At 42.7% G+C, this 20,645-nt stretch overlaps 1 protein-coding gene across 3 annotated transcripts in view; it reads right to left on the bottom strand.

Moving 5' to 3' along the window:
* The window catches only part of TLK1 (tousled like kinase 1), a 70,206-nt gene extending 49,638 nt beyond the window's left edge, over positions 1–20,568 (bottom strand). The window contains exon 1 of one of the 3 annotated variants that reach the window (XM_065637839.1): positions 20,479–20,568. Coding sequence is in view for 1 of the 3 variants with exons in the window: in XM_065637838.1 (XP_065493910.1) it covers positions 19,782–19,926 (145 nt within the window). In the remaining 2 variants the exon portion in view is untranslated. Of the gene's footprint in view, positions 1–19,781; positions 20,079–20,124; positions 20,192–20,478 lie in introns of those variants that run through there. The other 2 variants (XM_065637840.1, XM_065637838.1) reach the window with 2 other exon arrangements.
* Between the last annotated feature and the right edge of the window lie 77 nt (positions 20,569–20,645).

Genomic DNA, 20,645 nt, shown 5'->3' with positions numbered 1-20,645 from the left:
CTTCAGTACCTTATAAAGGGGAATACAGCAGCCCAGAACAAGTTGCCAGTGAAGGAACACACAGAGCTCTAAAATACAAGCCTAATCAAGTGAAAAAGCAAAGCAAACCAAAATATAGTAAGACATCGAACTGTACGGAGTGAATGCAAATTTCTTCATTTTTATGTTGGAAAAGACACCTGTTCCATTTAAAATAGAACATTTGGGCTGCAAGATTGAGAAATGAATCAAAAAACCACAAAGTTGACCTGTGCTGCTAAACGATGTCTTGAATAGGCTTTCTTCCACAGCGTGTTTTGGGGAATCATAGAAAACAGAATTGGAAACAGCCTTGAAAACTACTAATGTGCTAAGAAAACAAGTTGAGATGCTAGTATGATGGCATAAAGCCAAGCAGCAGTAATTTGAGAAGAATTCAATTCCAAGATAACAGCAGAAACCCAGCCCACTCTTTGCAGAAGGCTTTGAAGTGCATCACCATCAGAATGACTGTGAATCACAATCCCCAGGCCACAGTCACTCAGTTCTGCAGCCCCACAAGTCAGGTCTCACTCAACCTAAATCAGCTGTCAGCACAGCAGACGGCAAGATAAAATACCTCAGATTTGAAGTAAAACAAAAAAGAAAATCATATATATATACACACTATAATATATGTACGTCCTAACAATAGCTACATAAACGAAGTCTAGAGGACACCATTTACCAAGGCCCCAGGGTTCCAGCTCTTCCAAAATACTTAACAGAATAACAACGAACACTGCAGATTACCCATGACAAAGTTTAACTTGGAAATTTAGAAATGCTTATAATCGCTGGATTTCCAATCAAGAGGATTAACTTATTTTACAGAGGACTATGTACCTACTGTAACCTCCAAACAAAAGGTGACATGAAATAGTTCAGGGTACTACATTAGAGCTGAAAACCTTCACTGTAGCTGCACTCAAACAGCAGCAGTAGATGCAATAGAAAAGGGGAAAAATAGATCCTAATGTTCAAGTGAAACTAGCTGTTTGAAAAGTGATAAGAAATTCCTAATGAGGTACATATCTAAGCCCAGAGATAGGAAAGAACAGTATCCATTCAATTAATCAAGAGTCATCTTAAATTCACAGTGAAAATGCAACATTTCTGAGCACCTGAGCTGGTAACACTGAGGCATGCAACACAGAAAAAGTAGTATAAAATTCGTGTTTCTCACTGAAGTTACCTTCTCTGTTTAGGCACTTGTTTCCTAACAAGCACACCCCCTACCACCACCAAGGTGCCTAGGTGAAATTAAAATGTTTTTCTCAGTAATCAAAAGAGAGCTTTTATTCCACAAACTGATCCTCTTGAAGTGAGAAAGAGTGTGTCCAAAAGAATGGGCAACGGGATGCTGGCAAGTGAAAGGTGCTACTGCTTATGGGAGGCTGAGGGGTGAAAGGAAGGAGATAAAAAGCTGGAAAATCAGCAGGCAGACAGGTCAGGCTTTACATAAAACCTGTGGGAGGGAAATAATGTAACTGGCAAATTTTGGCCTAAAAAAGCACAACTATGGTAAATTTAACAAATTATAAGAAAAAAAGTCTTCACTGTATTTAGAAGACAGTAGTTTTTGACAAATACGACTTGAAAATCCACTTCCAAAGTACTTTTATGAAATTTGTGTCTGCTGATTATAGTTGTATGATTGCTGGATGCAAACTTGTTAAAATACAAAGCAGAGAAAATGAGGTTTTTCAGATGAGAAGGAAAAAAACCCCACCAAACACAACAACTTCTGACTGATTTCCCATGAACTAACGAGCAGATGAGGGAGGGGGTGCATTTTGGTTAGGTTACCTGGACTCTGCCATTCAACATTAATTCTTCTGGTGCTGAAAAAACAGGAAAATATTCCTTTTGTCCCTTCTCTCCCCAAGATGCAGCCTATTTCTTTTTGGAAGACTTTTTCAAAGGTTTTTTTCAAATGACCATAGCTCAGTTTTTAAAAATGCTGTTTGAAGCTTGTTTATTTCACTTTTCCTAACAGTTCAACAGTCCAGAAATTTGATCTCAAACAAAGAAAACATCAGCTGCTGGATAGACAAGTAATTTTCTGCAGATCACTCTACAACAGAAATCAATTCTTCAACACTAAAAAAAAAAAAAGAAGTAACGATCTTTAGACTTCATCTCTATGCTGCCAGTTTTTGGATTTCAACTGTCTGGCCAACAACCCAGAAAAGTGAATTACAGAGATACATGTTCCTGAGGGAACCTCTGCTAATGCCTTGAAGAAGGACTCACGAATAAACCACTTGGGCCAGCCCCAGATCAGCCAGGAGACATCTGTGGGTAACAATTTAAGAACATTTAATTCTCCCCGACTTTCAGCTAGGCGCCCTATTCTAAGGTTCCCTTGGCCATTATGTGTCCCATCAGATGGCTGTAGGCGGCAGAGACAAATTTACAAGTTGCCAACCAATGCCTTTATTTGGCCACAAACCAACAACATATACTCATGCGTGTGGGTATACGCCACAAGGACGGGAACTCAGAATGGCTCATTCAGAGCTCAGGGAGTGATTCATACAACCAAGAGGACAACAGCTCCCCAAGGGTCTGTTGTATTGCAACTGGGGCTGAACCAGGCATGCAGCTATGTCCACGGCAAGCCAGGGATGCCTCATTTCCGATGAGTCCCTCTACTGATCCTCGCCCTTGGAAGTACAATTGAATTACCTGAAAGCCACACATGGCTCAAGAGCAATGCACTGGCCTCCTGAAGCAACCAAGAGCTCTTATTTCTGAGTGACAGCGTTTTCTCACACATTGCATAAAAGTAATTTTACCTTCCTTCAACACCACAGACAACACACCTATTGCACAAGTGTGAACACAACCTGTGTGAGGTGCAGCACCATACCTCTGACAGATAAGCACTAATGTAAGCAACAGAAAGACTTGAAAAGAATGAAGAAACCCACCTGATTGAGCACCTTTAAAAATTACATCGCAAACTTTCAAGGTGATAACGTGCATGTTTATGACAGCTTTCAAGACTGAAGTCTGTCTAACAGTTCATGGTGCTGATGGGTCTGAAAGCTACTGAAGCTTTTTTGCAACATCCACTGAAACAATGGCATGCTGTGTCTCATTCCAAACCTGTTCCTATTCAGAAAACAAGTCAACATTTTTATTTGGCACACGAATCCTTATAACAGCTTGGTTTTTAGCCAGACTTTTCTTTATGCTAGCTTTTGCTGAAGGAATTCTTTACAGATCAAATTTTTCCCATCTTGCCCCAGAAATTATTATGCCATTACTTTTGCAGCATTTTTTCCATATTAATGATAGGAGTTGGAAAGTATAGAATAATTAATACAGAGAAGACATGGCATAGAACATTCAACACGGCATCTACCTATCCATTTCCCAAAGTTCTACATAACGCCACGTGCAACACGTACAGGAAGCGTTAGCATAGCAAACACTGCTGTGAGCAACAGAACCACAGCAAGGTCCTTCCTGAGTCTGTTGAATAAAATTTAGCGTGATGAATGAAGGGAAAAAGGCCAACTGAAAGAACATGCAGCATAGTACTGGTATCTTGAAAATTGTTTATCTTGGATTTGCCATCCCTCAACAGTAGTAAAGAGGCTACATTCTGAAGATGGTTATCACTCTATTTTCTCCTCTACACACACCTTGACAAAACCTGAATTCAACAGGTAAGTTAATGGGCACAGTAACAGAAACATCTGCTGTGCCCAACAGCAGAACAATCTACTTGAAGGAATCCCCAACATCTAAAAACCCTCTTCATGTCCAGTAATCCCTCGTAGGCTCTTAAAAACAGTACTGACTTAGGTAAGATCAGAGTGAACTTCCTAGACCAAAATCCCCAACTGCAAGATGTTTCTCCATCACAAAAAGTCCTCCTATAGCAATCAAACAGAAAATCCACTACAAAAAAAATACTCCACAGAACAGTGGCATCAGTGAATAATATCCCTTTTGGAAATGTCCTACTTAAAAATACCTACTCTGAACTCACACAACTACGAGCTTAAAAAATGAAAAAATTGCTAAAAAAAGATTTCCTGAGGAGTTGGCTACAATACCGTATGCAGAACAAGTCTGACTAAGAAGTCAACACTCTGAGCAAAGAGAAACTAGATGGGTGATATCCTGAACATGTTCATTACAAGGAATGGCATCTACTCCTTTGCAACTTGTCCATATATAATCCCAAGTGTCATATTTTCCTGCTTTTTTAAAAACCTGGATTATTCACTTGCAATTTTTCTCTTGATTATTCTGAACTACCAAGAGCGATCAAAGAGCAGGTTCTGATTTGGCAGAAAGATTTTGGTGGCTTTTCAACACCACCAGCTTCATTTATTATGTTTATTAGCGAACTGGCAGAGCCAGAATGTTTCAAAGAAACAAGCAGGTTTGTTAACTTAGTCTTCGCTGACCATTTTGCGCTCTTTGCAGCTAAAGATAGTGATACCTGACAGCAGGTCTACTGACCAGTTGACTCTCACTGTGTAAAGTACTGCTCTAAGCATTCAGTCTATTTAGAATAAATGTATAGATTCTGAAAAACAAATGCATCTTCAGTAAAACTCTTTTTTAATGACAACACCTGATTTGAACATCTGCTACAGTGACAGAACAATCAGAGATACTCATTTAAAGTGCTTTTAATAAAGTTTTGTTCAAGACAACTGTCAGTTTTGGCAGCAACTGGGTAGCCAACTAACACATCCTCCTGATGCTTTCTGACCACTGTAGTCTGTGCCTGCATGAATGTGATATGAACCCCTTTAAAATCTCCCATAAAGCCTTAAACAATCATATCTGGGTCCCATCGGGCTTTCTCCTGGAAAGGGAAGATTCATTATACATTTTTAAGGTCAAAAGCAGTTAATTTTTCTTTCTTCAGAGTTAAGAACAATGTTCTGGATAAGGAAAAACTACACTAAATGCCTTGGTTTATGATTGTATTCTACTAAGCTAGAAGAAAGCTTAGAAGAAAATACGAAGGCACTCCTTTGGGCTGCTTTAGTCTACTGGAGATCCTTGGTCAATCAAAAGTAAAAAAACTCTTTGTTAGTGTCCCATAGTGCAGTATCAGTGATGCTATGTTGCACTGTACTACTACTAGGATGGATAAATGAATATACAATACACAGACCATAAGTTTATGCTTACGATTTCCCTATAAGGTAGGAAAAGCCCATCTGTATTCTACAGAAAGCCCTTAATGTCTTGGCCAAAGTTATGTGAGACATCTGTGGCAGAAATACTAAAAGACTGTCTTCCTGGGTAGCAAACATCTGCCTTGAACACAACTTTATGTCAAGAGAGACACAAACTAAAAGAGCCTGGGCTGCACGCATGCAGGTGACGTGCTGCCTGCCTGTCTCCACCAGCTCCCTTTTCAGGTCTATGTAGAGGAATCTGCAGCAATTATTGTTGCTTCCAGACAGCTCTGTAAAAGGTATCCGGACAGAAAAGGAGAAGCAGAATTTGCCCATTTCAGCTTCATTTGCTGCAAAACCAGACACTCCCTATGCCCTTGGGGAAGAGGCAGCAGGCAGGGAGCACACTGCACGTTCACGGGTCACTTGCTGCCGATGCAGACTAACAGGTCACAAGATAACACCAGTTTTGTGATACTCCCAAAAAGTGCATCACACTCCAAACAAAAGTGTGCTACTTTCTGTCTCTCCATTTCTATGCTGAAAAGCACTAAAAGCCTGGAGCAGTCCTGAAGAAGAAACATCCACCTAGAGAAATACCAGAAAGTACAGTGGATTCATTTGCTGCATTCACTTATAGGGAAACAAACCAGGAGTTCTAAATGCTCGAGTCCATGAAATGGCTGTCTGCAAGAATTTAAAATGGCACAGGCCTTTCACACACATCAAAAATAAACAGCAGTTTCTGCTATCTAAGGAAGAAGTAAAAAGGAAGTTGAAAGCAGAGGTCACCTAGTGAGCAGGAAGGGAGCGTCAGTGCCCCTTCCCATGGGGTTTTTGGTTCTCACCCTCACTCCTCAGAAAAAGTAAACCATGAAGGAACAAATATAAATTGTGCAGCTTTTCCGTAAATAAATTTGACTGGAAGTTACCTATAGGGTTGAAAGGCAGTCCAAAAACCCCCAGCCATTTCATAGAAGAAAAGTTTCTTATTTTTCCAAGTTACAGTACCAGCCATTTGGTATTTGAAAGCTGTATTTGTGTCAATAGGAGTGTGTTTCAGTTGCTAATTCCCGGAACTTCCTAATCTCCTTACTTCTGTCGCTCCTGCTGCCATTTCTGCCCTCATGATCTCCAAATGCTGCCCAGCGCAGGCGGCCCCTGCCCCTCCAGGCCCAGGCCAGTGCTCTGCTCCCTGCAGCACACAGCACGTTACAACTGCTGACCACAGGACGTAACTCTTAACCTATATTGTTCTCTTCATTACATGCTATAAATAAGAAATAAAGCAAAAAATCGTAAGTCTTTCCAAGTATATTAATCTATTTCACTCTTAACACTATGATCAACTATAACTTCAACCCCCATATGCTTAGGTAAGAGGCCACAGTGCAACAAACATGCAGAAAAGCTTATTATGCCTCTAAGATTAAACTGTGACAATAAACTCACCTCTAACTGTAACCACAAGACTCATGAACTATTTTGGGTTTTGAACTACACCATTTTAAGAAAAAAAGGTACCAACCTCAAATAGCACTGTCGGTTTCCTCCTTTCAAAATACCTGCATGGCGCACACAGCATAGAAAATACAAAAACTGAAACAAAAAAAATTTACATTAAGAGATTTAAACTGCAGGATCACAAGCGTGGTGAGAAACCACCACACCACCAGGCAGCTCATGCAACGGGGACCCTGCCCCTGTGCTGAGCAGGGCCATGCTACCTGCCAGCAGCTCACTATCTTCCTCTTGTAGGCACCCTGACTAGAGGATAGGTGGTGCTCAAAGAATCAGGCAACTAGATACTGTTCCTTAAGTTTTTGTGGTTTGTCTTTAAAAAAAAGTACAACTCAATCAGCAGCCTCTGAACTGACAAGACAACCCAACCTTCGCTGAATAGGGGAAGAAACCCATTTCTTTAAAGTCCCTTGTAGGGAGGAGCTTCTCAGAATACAACTCTAAATAGATAAATTACACACACACAGAGCTGACATATTAATGACTACACCTACATTTTCCTAGGACCTTGCAGCATTGCTCCCGTTCTACAGATAGGGAAAAATGAGACTTCTATGAAATCACACATGAATCAGTGAAAAATCAAGTTTGAGACTAAGGGTAAGAATTATTTTAAACTTTGTATTCATCCTTCTTACAGCACAGCTACAAAGCCTGTTGATACCCACAGTATACATTAAATTCAGTTGCAACTTTGTGTACTGAACATTTTAAAAAATTCAACACCCACCTAGTTAACAAGAAAACATCCTATGTAACCATCTGTCAAAAATTCAGTTTTAGTGTTCCTCAGCATTATCATTAAAGAAATCTGCATTACAGCCATTGCTCCTTTCCAGTGCTCATCACTTAATTTTAAACCAGCTTTCTTTTCTGCAATACTATCACTTTCATTCAAGTTTTAGAAGAAATAAAGGTTTCTCACTCCTTTCAATGCAGTGCCTTCCTGAGAACTGAGCAAAGAACAGACTTCACAGAACAAAGTCTGTGATGACATGAATAACATTTTGTAACATAAACGCAGTTGAAACCCTGAGGGCAACCAGAAATTAGGAAAGGGCGGAGTTATAAGTCTTTGATATTGCAAATTAAAAAAAAAATCAGGTATATATATTCAAACCATATTTCAAGACACCAGTAAAAATATTTATGTGCAATTAACATTATCCAACATGTAGAAGCACTTGAACACTCAGCTGTATAGTACATGTTGCCCTCCAGAACTAACAACATTTCTTCTCAGTTAAAGCATAACAACACTATAATGGCTTCTGTGGACCACTGCAGCCTAATTTGAGAAAAAACAAGTGTGATCCAAGTTCTCTTCCCAAACTAACAGAAGATAAAGCAGGACTTCTCAAAGCAGCTCATACCAAAGGCAAGGGAGGACCATGAAACCCCTTGGGTGGCTGAAGCGGGCTTCCCAGAGCCGACTTCCACAGCCCATCGGAGACACAACAGCCAGCGCTACTGGGAGGCAGCGGCGGACCTTAGCAATGGCTGATAAATCAGGATGCGTTTCACCTGGCGTACATTTGCGACGACTGCTTCCACATTGCTGACTTTGGGGGTAACTAAACACCAAGCTAACCACACAGAAGATTTTTTTAAAAAAACTGAATTGATCTATCAACAAATCTATAATGAACTTAGAGGATCCAGAACTGAGCCAGGCTTACCTCCATCAGTTAGAAAAGGCGGACAGGCCAAATGAGACCTATGCCTGTATAGTCAGACAAAGTTAAAATCCCGATGAGTCTGCAGACGTGTGGGGGGACGTGCTGCTCACACCACAGGCTCACTGCTCTAGTGGGCTGTCTATCTTAGTGACGAAGAGACAACTGAAGTTTAAGAACTAGTAAAAGCATTTGAAAAAAAACCAAAAAACAAAAAACAAACCCCAAAAAACCAAAACACAAACAAAAAAACCCCAACACATCAGGGAAGAGAAAGTTTCACCAAGAGCAGTTTGCAGTGAATTCAGAAAAAGGCCGGTTGGAGGCTGCCCTCCTCACCCTGCCCGTGCGGCAGGAGCCACCACCGCTGGCAGGGCTGATGCCGCCACACACCCCAGCAGCTGCTGATGCCGTGTTGCCACCGTTAACATGCACACATGGTGACGTCTATACATGGAGAAGCTTCGAAATATTAGGTGGCAAATGCAAACACAAGTGACCAAGAACGCCACGCGGGTTTTGGTATACCTGTTAGAAAAAAGTCAGTTTAGTCTCTAAGGAAGCCCTTTTACACCCCTAACAACTAGCGATGCTATATGCCTATTTTGGTAGTACTTGAATCACTAATTCTCTGGTTTTATTTACGGCTTTCACATAACAAAATAATGTACTGCAAGTACTACATGCTAACATGATTGTTCACCAAGTGAGAGAAATTGTACTAAAAACATCTTATTTTGCCAGAAATAAACTCTTCTGCTCAGTGTCTTTGGATCATTCATACAACAAACCAAACAGATTCAATAACTCAATGGGTGCAACAAAAAGTCATTTTAATGACCTGTCTTGACTTAAACCTAAAAACCATGAAGAATTTCCATTATTAAAGACAGAAAAAATACGAACAAAATCTGTTATTTCCCCCAAATCTCTCATTTGGACCTCTATCCACAACAATCTTAAAACTGGACTTCACTTTTTCTAAAGCAGAATTTTGACACCTAAGATAAACCAACATTCCTCTCCAGTCTTTCTAGACACAGGCACTGCGGCTGTGAACCCCTAACCACACGAAGCAGGCACCACCGCTGCAGGAGGGCTCCTGCACGGTGACACACCGGGGGACACCAGAGGACGGACTCCCAGCTGCGTCCTCGCAAAACCGCGCCACCGAGTGCAGCTCCAGCTGAGCACAGGCAGCTGATGCTTGAATGTCCGGAAGGTTCCTGCTTCTACCGCATAAACCCGCTCCCTTTATCAGAGATCACCCTCCCTCCAGGAAAATCACCAGCATGCATAATTGCAAGCTGGGCAGAGGGACTGTGACTTCAGGGAGAAAAGGACAGTTTAGCAGGAGAGCAGAGGAGCGGGACAAGACTGGAGGTCACCCCTGTGGCCCAGCACCGGTCGGGAAGGGAAACTGAGGGTGGGAGGAGGCAGGAGCTGGTCCAGCAGAGAGCACACACCCCAGCCGGAGAGCCCCGGGGACGGCGGCACACCGCCAAATTCTGCAACTTCTGACAGTCACTGCTACTGCTGCCTCACCACTGGCTTCCCGTAGAAAGATGGGATCTCAAAGCTGCAAAAACAACGAAAAAAAGCAAAACCAGCAGCTTCTCCCTCTCTCCCTTTCTTTTGTATGAACAAACTCGAAGAAAAAGAGAGATTTAAGGAAAACAGCAGGAAGGTGTTGTCAGACTCTGGCAGAGACTGGTGCCTGTTGTTTGCACTTCTCTAGAAGAGGAAAACAAGCGAAAGGCTCTGAGAGAACAGCACGTTGTGATTTAGCCAGGAGAACAAATCAGGTCAACTTTCAATCACACAACACAGGGAAGAGAGGGAGGGGGGGGAAAAAAAAAAAATCACTATTAAGGTCATTTACTGGAAATGATTTTGTTGTCATAACTTCAATATTTCATTCCCAAATTATGATATATGTTACACATATAACAGAGAGAAAAATAAAAGAAATACAATACTAATCTATAATCTTAATACACAACCAGACTGCTTTTTTTGTGAGCTCTATATGTTTCTATTTTTCTATTTAAAAGCAAATAGCAATGTAAAAAGCTAAACCTCAAGATACAGCAAAACTAGCACGATTAATCTAGCAGCCAAACTTTATATAATCTGCAATACTCATCAGCAGGTTTAACAAAATTCCATATTTGAAAAAATGAGTCAAGTTTTTAAGAAGTATGTAATACGAGACAACAGGAATTTAGAACATTTTTACTAAAGAGCAGCTGAAGATTTTGTGTAAGCTTAGCTTGTTTATGAGGCTGCTGTGGGGGATGGGGGTCCCTAACAACAACATTAGTATTCCTAATGACTAAACAGACAACTCATCGAGACTTCACACACAGATTTTGTGCATATATAAAAGTGTGTACATGCATTATATATAAAATTGCCTCTTCCTTAATACTAACCAGTTGGATGTTCAGGATCTGACAGCACGTATCAAGCAAGGGACTGAAAAAAGAAAATCTATGGATGCAGAATACAAAATATCATCTAACAAGGAAGCAAAGACCATGACATGTGCCTTTCATAGTCTGAATACTGGTGTTACCCCTCTTAGGCATTATTAGTACCACAATCATTTAATAATACAATTTAATTAGAAAGAGGTAATATGCAATATGATTATATAAGTAGAGGTAAATTAAATAGGCAATGAACTTCACAAAAAGCAATCACATACTGAGGCAATAACAAGCACAGCAAAAAGTACTTCTTGTAATATCTCATTTAAAAATTCTAAACCTGCATCTCCAGGAATTACTTCTATTTGTATCCCATAGTAACTTTAAAATATGAAAATCCCACTCCTCATAATGGCCCTTCATAATACTAAATACAAAGGTACTATAACAAGAATTACTCCACAAGTTAAAGTTTGCAGAAAACTTGCAAGACAGACTTTTACCATGGTTCAGTACTGTGAATAAAACTACTGAAACTAAAATGCAACACTAATAATCAAAAAGTTTCTAGAACACGTATCAAAGACACAGCAACCACTCCCAAACAACAGCCGGCTCAAGAAATAACTGACTCGCAAAAGAAACAAAAACCAAACAAAAAATCTAGTGACTGATTAACCAACTCTTAATAACCTATAATCACCACAACTAAAACAAAATAATTACCTCATGAAGATAATGACACTACTTAGACCACCACCACTCTTCTCTCCATGTGAATTCTGACCTGGCTGGTGAAGGGAACACACCAGTGGAGAGAACAGGAAAGGGAGCAGGACACTTTCCTGGATTTACCTGAGCAGTAACAATGGACTTTTACTTTGAAAAGTTTCAAAACTTCTGATACATCTTTTAATATAACTTTTAAGAGAACTGTTAAAAACGTATAATTACCCATCAAGACTAAGAGCATTTGCCAATAAAGACCTCCAGCATAATACCTGCAAATGTTCTCCTACATAAACTGACATAATATCCGTAAAAGATAAAACCCCAAAGCTATTTCAAAGTTACTCTATTTTTCATCATACAAACACCACACTTATTAAAAGAACTGGTTTCATCACAATCTTGAATGTGCAAATACAGTTGGTCTTTACAATGATATCACTTAGAAAAATATAAAGCTTGCTGTAAGTCACAGGTGTCAACCAAAAAAAATTGTCCTGTCTAAACAAACATATTTTTAATTATAATTCTGTATATATTAATTTTAAAATACATGTTTCTACTGATGTTAAAGAAAATATTATTAATAATGTGTGGATTTTATTTTCAATTGCTTTATAATGAAAATGTCAACTTACTAAAGGACACTACTTCTCTCATCACTTTTACTAGGAATAAGCAAAGTAGTAGCAAATACTGCAACCTCCCTGAGGACCAAAATAGCAAAATTCGGGACAAAATTGTGGAACCTATGAGAACACAGCATTGACTTGGAAAAAACAATAGTTAACAAATACAGCTATGCAGTGTACAGGCCCGAGTAGCCTAAGCCACAGCAGTGAAAAAAAGAAGTATTAGAAATCCTACTTGTAGCATCCTCTGAGTTTGTCTCCACAGAATCAAGAGGTCCAAGAGTTCAGTGGTAGGGAAGAGAAATGGGAAACCCCTCTTCTGTTAAAGCTATGTGATTTCAAAGGCACCAGAGACCCACTAAGTGAAGACCAGCACCCCACTTATATTATTTCAACTTAAATAATTATTTGTGTATTTAATGTCACTTTCCAATTTGTTGCTCTTAAGCATACAGTTCAGAGGTCCTATTACTAAAAAAAATAAACATTTGCAATCCGCCAGAAGCTACAGCTGCAGAACACAGCACTTGAAGCATCTCTATGCTTTGAACTCAAGATACAGGCATAAAACTAAATATCTATAACGCTGGGTGCGACATCATACAATGGATTTGTCTAAAAGTATGAAGATTTCCCATTATTCCTCAAAAAAGGATGTTTTTCTTCCTTTTCTCTTATAGGTATAGCTGTATCAGAACCCCAAAGAAAGGGAATCCAGTACTTGCCAATTGCCAAGTAATTATGGTCGGGCTTCATTTCCTGTAAAAGGCACTTGAGTTTCTTACCACCATCCTCATCTCTTAAAATCTGAAGTGCAGAGTGCTTTGTTCTTAAGGACATTATAAAGAAAGCACCACAGCCTTTAAGTTTCCATCCACTTAAAACTATGCAGATAGGATGAGGCAAGATACATTGCTTAATGCTCCTGCTGCCACCGTGCAGCAAGCAGAGGCGGTCCCAGGGAATACCCACTTCCCTGATGCTCAGCTTCACGTAAAAGCTCCGGTAAATTAAGTTTCCCATTTCAAAGTGATCAGATTCCTGTCACAGTTGTGTAATTATCCAACAACCCCTAGCTTTCCCTCTAAATCCTTGGAGGACATTTGTCAGCCTCAATGCCTCTCCTGCTAAAGCTAAAAAGGCCTTTGGAGCACAGAGTGGATAAATGTTCCTATTTGCTTATTTAAAAAATACACTCCAGCATTAAACACTTAAGCTAAACATGGAGAGATAAGAATCTATGGTAAGGCTTAAAGTTTATGATCTATTAAATTCGTACAAGGGAAAAATACATTCAAGCGATGTAAACTTTAATGCTCTGCTGGCAGCCAAACCACCACCTCGCTGGAAGCCACCCAGATCGGAACTCCGAAGCACTCAAGCGGCTTTCGCCATCAGCCACTTCTGCCACTTTCATTTGTTCAACCACTGCAACAGTTGGTTCACTTGGAACCACTAAGGACCAACTGACAACTCGGAAAGCAGGAAGCTCGGCTTTTTTTTCCAAATGATGACCAAGAAGGAACAGTGACTGGATTTGATCTGTTAACTCTGAATCTCGCGAGGCGCGGTGACCAGAAATAACTGACTCATTTCACAGACTACAGACAATTCTACTTAATCTGGTTTAAATGCAAAACACATTTGGATATATTTGTTTCTTCTTATGTATCTACCACAATTAGGATTCATTTTATCTTGCTAATAAAGTTAGCTAAAAGCTTTCTAAAGCATGGGAAATTATGTTTCTTAAACATTAAGAATCTAAGCTGTGTAACTACTTAAATAAATGCATATAGATGTGCACCCTCCTGCCTAGCAAGACGCATGATCAAATTAGACCAATTAGAATCAACTTTTCTTTAAGAAAATAATTAAGCACAAATGTAAAATAAAATTAAAAACAATTATTTAATCAGGATTTCCTGCTCGCTGATTTAAGCCATGATTAAAATTAGTAACATAATCACCCTGATTTCAGTCAATTCCTCCAGCACGGCCCCAGCCCCAAAGGCTCGCACGGCCCCAGCCTTCCCCCGTCAATCTTCAGCACATCCAACCTCACTCAAGCCCTCCTGCTCCCCTCTTCTGGGACTCAGTTTGACTAGAGGTCGATCAATTTTACAAGTGTTCATGTTCCTACCACCTACCACATCCTACCCAGGGAAAGGCTGGCTGCCAGGACTTGTCTGCTGCCATGTCTGGCGCTCTGCTCAGGAATGAAAGGAAGGAGCGAGACCTCCAGAGAGAAGGTGCCTGGAAAAGAAGCAGACCCGTAGTTTCTATCCCAACACAGCATCTCGACAAGGATGGAGTCAGGACGAAGGGAAATGTAGGATTCAAAATACCTTCTGATGCTCACTAACCCTTCTCCACCACTGCTGAACTCGATTCTCAAGTACTGAACATAAAGTGCAGTTTTCGTCCCTTGTTATGTTCAGCAACCATTAGAAGTTTTCCACTCGCAAGCCCACCTGAGAAACTGGGGTATATTATGGCGGCCAGTTTCTGTTTAACCGCTCTCCAGCGATCACAGCTGGAGCACCGGCATTCCCAACAGAAACCCTGACCACTTTTCTTCCTCTACCCACCTTCCCCTCCACCCAGAGCAATTTGGCAAACCAAATTTCCCTTTTCCTTTTTTACAGCTGAAACACACCAAGCAAAATAGAAAGAACATAAAGTTCCTAAAGACAAAGCTTTTCTTCTCTCTAGCCTAGTGTGCTTTTATGTTTTAGGGGAGCTACAGTTCAGGAAATACTCTACTGCATAAACACAATTTACTAACTTCAACATTTTCTTGTGTAAAAAAACTCGGCGTGGATGCAAGAAATTTAGTATGGGAGTAACCTGGATTGGAAGCAAATACTACTTCAATACAGAACCTTTTATCGAGAATACAGAAAGCATAAAGGATTATTTAAGTTTGTCATATTTCCATAATCTCCATTCTTCAGTACCAAAATTATACAGACCTAACTTTGACTGTGATGCACATATATACAGTAGCTTTTCCCAGGAGTCCCAACAGTATTTTGCAGTCATTTAGGATTACCAGGCTTTAAGAAAACCCAAAGAAATGTCAAGACTAATTCCAGACCAGAGTTATTACTAATAAGCAAGTTGACTTCAGCTTGCTGAAGAAAACTATTTACTTGCCAAAAGAAAAAGCAAACAAAAAAAAATGTATAGGGAAAAAAAGAATGAGAGAAATAACAGGCTTTTTATTTGAATTGACAGAATAATAAATAACTACAGACTACCCTTTAATATATTGATTCTCTATTTAAAATGGAATACGTTAATGGGAAATTCTGTTCTAGGCAAGTTAAAACAGAATTAAAGCAATCACCCAAGTACTAATTTACTCTATTCTCTGCATCACTTGCCTTTTAGAAAACCACATTCAGACACGGGCCCATATTTTTTAAAAAAGGTTGTCTTCTCCCATGTCTCAATTGGGCATGATATAAAATCTCGTGAGAATTTGGCATAAGCGTCAGCTCACTATGAAGAACACATCTGCAACAGAAACAGCAATAATATCACAAGCCAGAGTCTGTGCATATCAGTGGAACAACACACAGTCTTACACAACACTCACTCATGCTACAGCCAGCCTAAAGAATCTTTTATGACTGCTGTGCTCATCCTAAGTAAAAATATACCATCATCTTTAAACATGAAGCACTCTCATTCTTCTCTGCTCCCACATAAACTGTCCAAATTCGCAAAATTCTCAATTACAGCTGAATGATAAAAAAAACTATTAATAAACTTACTGAGACCTTACTGGTTAAGCAAATAAAGCAGCTGAGTTTTTGCACGACAAGGAAACAACAGAAAAAAAACCCCAACCCTGGAAGTCTTAATAAGACTTTCATGTTCTTTTCATGTAGCTTTCATGTTCATGGACTAATATAGTGCATGCAGCCTGTGTCACACAATCTGGCATCTGGAAACATTTTGTAGACTGGAAACTCAAGGAGGAAATAAACTGTACCTTTATGCTCAGATATACAACTATCATCGCATCTTAGGCAACAACAAATACAAATAATACACATTTATCAGATTTTTTTAAAAAGTCAAAAGTCACCAACAAAATTTGCTGCATCTACAACATTAGTTATTCAAAGAGTGTCAAATAGATGTCATGAGTTTATTTACCATTTTGTTGCCATATGGGCTCATATTTGAAAACTGAAATTCACATTCCTGTCGTGGTAATTCAAAGTTGTATCTGGCATGCAGTTTTGCTTTTGTAAGGCGTTCAAAGCCAATAGCACAAACAAAAAGTAATTTGCAAAGCATCATGCTTGACAATCAGACACTGCGGCACTGCCCCCGACCTCGAAAAATAAGCTATCCCAAGACATTCATATGTATCTCCCAAAATCTCTTGTCTCTCTGCCTTGTCAGCAATGACCTGAACATCCCCCATTTACAAAACAGCACTTTCCAGCTATGCGCTTTGGTCTTCTTAGTTACACCCATAAAGCAGTCAAAAGTCAAGAAACTTCAAACATGAAGTTGCATGAGTGCAATTATGTGAGCTGTGGCACAAGATTTAGCCACACAATCACATACTGTACGTAAAATAATATCACATAACAGTCCTCCTAAATTCCTGACAGCATCTACTGCAGGGCTCTTGAATAAGTGGCCACGTATCCCACATACAAGTTATTGGCATAAAACAATTGACAGAACTACAGACATTTACAAGCTATACTGAAATGAAAACAAGAGGCTGTTCTGGTACAATAAAAGTGTACAGATGCAATTGTATTCAAGTCTACCACAGCCCTTTAGTTTTAAAACCTTAAAACATAAATTCAAATCTATACAGCTAAGCCACGATGTCCTTGTAAGCCAAGATATAGAAGACAACATCCAATGAAAACTGTTGCTGCAATGTTGTAGTGCATTTCAGAAAAGATTAATTATTTTCTTTAATTTCACTTCTATTCCCCAAGTAGTCCCTTTTTGATACTGACCAGGCATTGCATTTTTTTAAATAACTTTATGTGATAGTTATATATGCCAGAGCTTTTCTGTTTGCTTTCTCCGTATCAGAGCTTCATACAGTATCGCTAGGACTTGCTGAACCAGGGTGCTGTGGGTTTCTGTTCTTAATAAATCAGAACCTTTAAAAGCCCGTGTGAGAGATGTGGGCTCGTGCCACATTTTCCCAGTGAATCACAAGTAAGGCCAGATAAACCACAGCACACGTGGTGCACTCACTGAGGGCCTGCACATCCGAAGGCAACACGGGCAGAACCATCACAGAAGCCAACCAAAGGGATCTGAATCCACAAAGGAGAAGTCCAGGCTGGGGCACAAGATCAGCCCAAGCACCAAATGCTCCGTATCTGGAAATATTCCCCAGTTAACACTGGCACAGGCATCAGTGGCGGTGGAGCACTGATCCAGTATGGGCCTGCAGCCTCCTGCACTGCCCCAAAGCTCATAATGTCCATTAACGTCACAAGGTATCGCAAGTTTAAAAATCGATGAAAGCACAAACGTCTAAAAATACATTGCACAGCAAATACAGCACGTTTATTAGTTTGATCTGACATCATTCTTTCATATATATAAGGCAATGTCTACGAACATGTTTATATTTTGAGGCCTACTGCTTTCAGGCAAGATACTTCATTGTAAAATGTCTATACATAAAGTGTGCTGATAACATCCCACCAGCACAAACACAAAATGTAAACCCAAGTATGGCTGGCAGCATATGCTGATTTTTCAAACCGAACTACCTAGTGAGGACGCACAATTATTGCGACCCAGGAACACCGTGCACACACAGTACATTATAGTACTAAGCAAACACCAGGGTTTTGATTACTCTGTAACCCATGAGCCTGCATTAGAGGATGTAAATTACAGTGCCTAGAAAAATCCAACACCATGAGTCGTAAGAAAGAAAAAAGTAAAAAGCATCATCACCATCACATTAAAAACTAATTTCACAAAGATGTTTTTCAATGTCTAAAAAGCTGTACTCAAGAAACACAATTTTTCTTTAAAATAAATAGATATATAAGTTGTGCTGCAATAATAATTTCAGGCTTATATGCCAGGTATCTGAAATACATGCAAAAATACCTCATGCATACAGTCTACGTGAATATTATATGCACACATATTCATACCAAGTGTTGCAATACTGAAGAAACCTACTCTCAATAAACTTAAACTATATATCGGGCCAGCGGTTGTTGTTTTTCTAAAAGCTTCGGTTTCCCAGAGAAGATGAGCACAAAATGCCTGCCAGTTTGCTCAGCATCTTTAACATATACCATAATTCCTCTCCAGGTATATTCTAGAGCATTTCATGTCAATCTACCTGGAGAAGCGTATGCAAAAGTGACACAGAGTGATACAAGTCTGACAACTACTGGTGTGGAAAATGGAGAAACACAGACTGCGTTATGCATTTTCAGGATGTCAAATCCCTATTACCAAGTCCTTACATAGCTTATCAACCTCCCCCCCCCCGACACACACCAAAAAAAAACCCAAAACACCAAACCAAACAAAACCAGAAAGAAGCAGCTACAGGAAGACTTGAAAAACAAAGACTCCCCATTTTCACTATTATTTCAAGTTAGCAAGTTTCCTGCTTGGGCAATGACGTTTTGCAGACGCTACAAGAAACGCTACCCGGTATTCATTAAACTGGGGCAAATCAAGTAAAATTATACATCTGCTCGGTATGCACGTATCCATCTATAAAAGTTCTCCTCCGCCACTAACCGGCGTTCAGCAAGTAGTTATTTTAGCTAAAAGCATCGAGCAACCCACGAGCTGTATAACTGCTACATCTTGTGGCAATACACTTCAACGCAGGGAGGAAAAAGCAGACAATACCCGAAAGGGAAGAGCGAAGGGACTTGTTTGCTCATAACCTTCATACAGATATTCCCTGCAAACACCCACAACACCCTGCTGTCGCTGTCGGTGTAACACAAGAGGGGAGGAGCAGGGGAGGGAGGAGAAAAATATTATCATCCAAGGCGTGATGGAGGACAGGAGAAAGTTGCAGTCATTCCGCGGTGGCCGCAAGGCGCCCTGTCACTTCTGGCCGTAAAACCTGCCGCCCCCGGGGGCGCCTTCCCCGCGGGGCCGAACCCTCCGGTGTCGGCCCCTCTCTCCTCCCCATCTCCATGATGCCAAAAGTGCCCGACTCCCTCCATCCAGCAACAACGGCCGCATCCTCCGGCGCAGCACTTTCACTTTGCGGCTGGCGGAGGGGAACCGATTCGGGGAAGGACGCGGCGAGCGGCCGCCCGAGAACGGCCACCGCGGGCGCCGGCGGCGGGCGGACGGCCCGGGAGCGGAGGGAGCGCGGCCGATCCCCGCTCCGCGGCCCGGCGGCGGGGGGAACAACGCGGCGCGGGCGGCGCGGCCCCGCTCGCCTAGCGGCGGAGGCTCCCTCACCGCCGCCGGGCCCAGCGCTGACCCCGCAGCGCCGCCGGGGACGCCAGCCTCTCCCGCCGCCGCTCCCCGCCAGCCCGGGACCGGCCTCCGGCGGCGGCCGCCGGGCCCCTCCCCGAGGGCCGGGCCCCCCGCGCGGCCCCGCGGCGCGCTGGTTACCTTCCTTGGGCGGCTTGCCGGGCGGCGCGCCGTGGAGCTGGGAGGCCGCCGCTGCGGAGCAGCCCTGCAGGCTCGGTGGGGACGTGGAGAGCCGGGACCAAGATGGCGGCCCCTCCAAACTTCCACTGCTACTTTGGACACTCATCAAGCTACTTTCCTGGAGCCCGGCAGCCGCCGGGGGCGGCGGGGGAGGCGGCGCGGCGGGGGGACACCCAGCGCCGCGCTCATGGCCGGGGGGCCGGCCCGACACCGGCGCGGGGAGGCCGCCGGCGGGGAGCGGGCTCCGGAGGCAGGCGGGGCGTGGGAGAGACGGGGGCGCGGGGCCGGCGCAACCTGCCCGCACCTCTGCACTGCGTCGCCGCGGCCGCCGCCGCCGCCGAGCAGCCGCCTGTGTCTGAGGCTAACCTTCCCCGCTGCCGCCGGGGAGGGGAGGGCTCAGGCGGGGAGGGGTCATGCGCAAACACGATCGTGAGCCGAGCGAGCGCCGCGCTCCGCCGGCGCCCAGCCCGCGCCGCAGCCGCCCAGGGCCGCCGGGCGGGGAGCGCCCCCCGCGCGCGCACCTGCGCCGCGGCCCCGCGCGCCGGAAGGCTCGCGCCCCGGGCCGGCCCGCCGCCGCCCGCCGGCTGAGCCCCGCGCACGCCCGCCCGTCCCGCGGCCGCGACCTCCCTCCTGCCACCGCCCCCAGCACGGCGCTCACCTTCCGGGCCTCGGGCAGCGCTCCCCCGAGGCCGCGGCGCTTCCCTCCGGCCGGGTCTCCTGGCCGGCTCGGCTCGCCCAAGTCGGAGCCCCCGTGCCGGCCGCCGCGCCTTCCCCCGCGTCCCCGGCGGGGACGCGGGGGAAGGCGCGGCGGCCGGCACGGGGGCG

The sequence above is a fragment of the Caloenas nicobarica genome, chromosome 6, assembly GCF_036013445.1.
Source record: "Caloenas nicobarica isolate bCalNic1 chromosome 6, bCalNic1.hap1, whole genome shotgun sequence".
Taxonomy (NCBI): Eukaryota; Metazoa; Chordata; class Aves; order Columbiformes; family Columbidae; genus Caloenas; species Caloenas nicobarica.
This window is presented reverse-complemented; position numbering and strand designations above follow the sequence as displayed.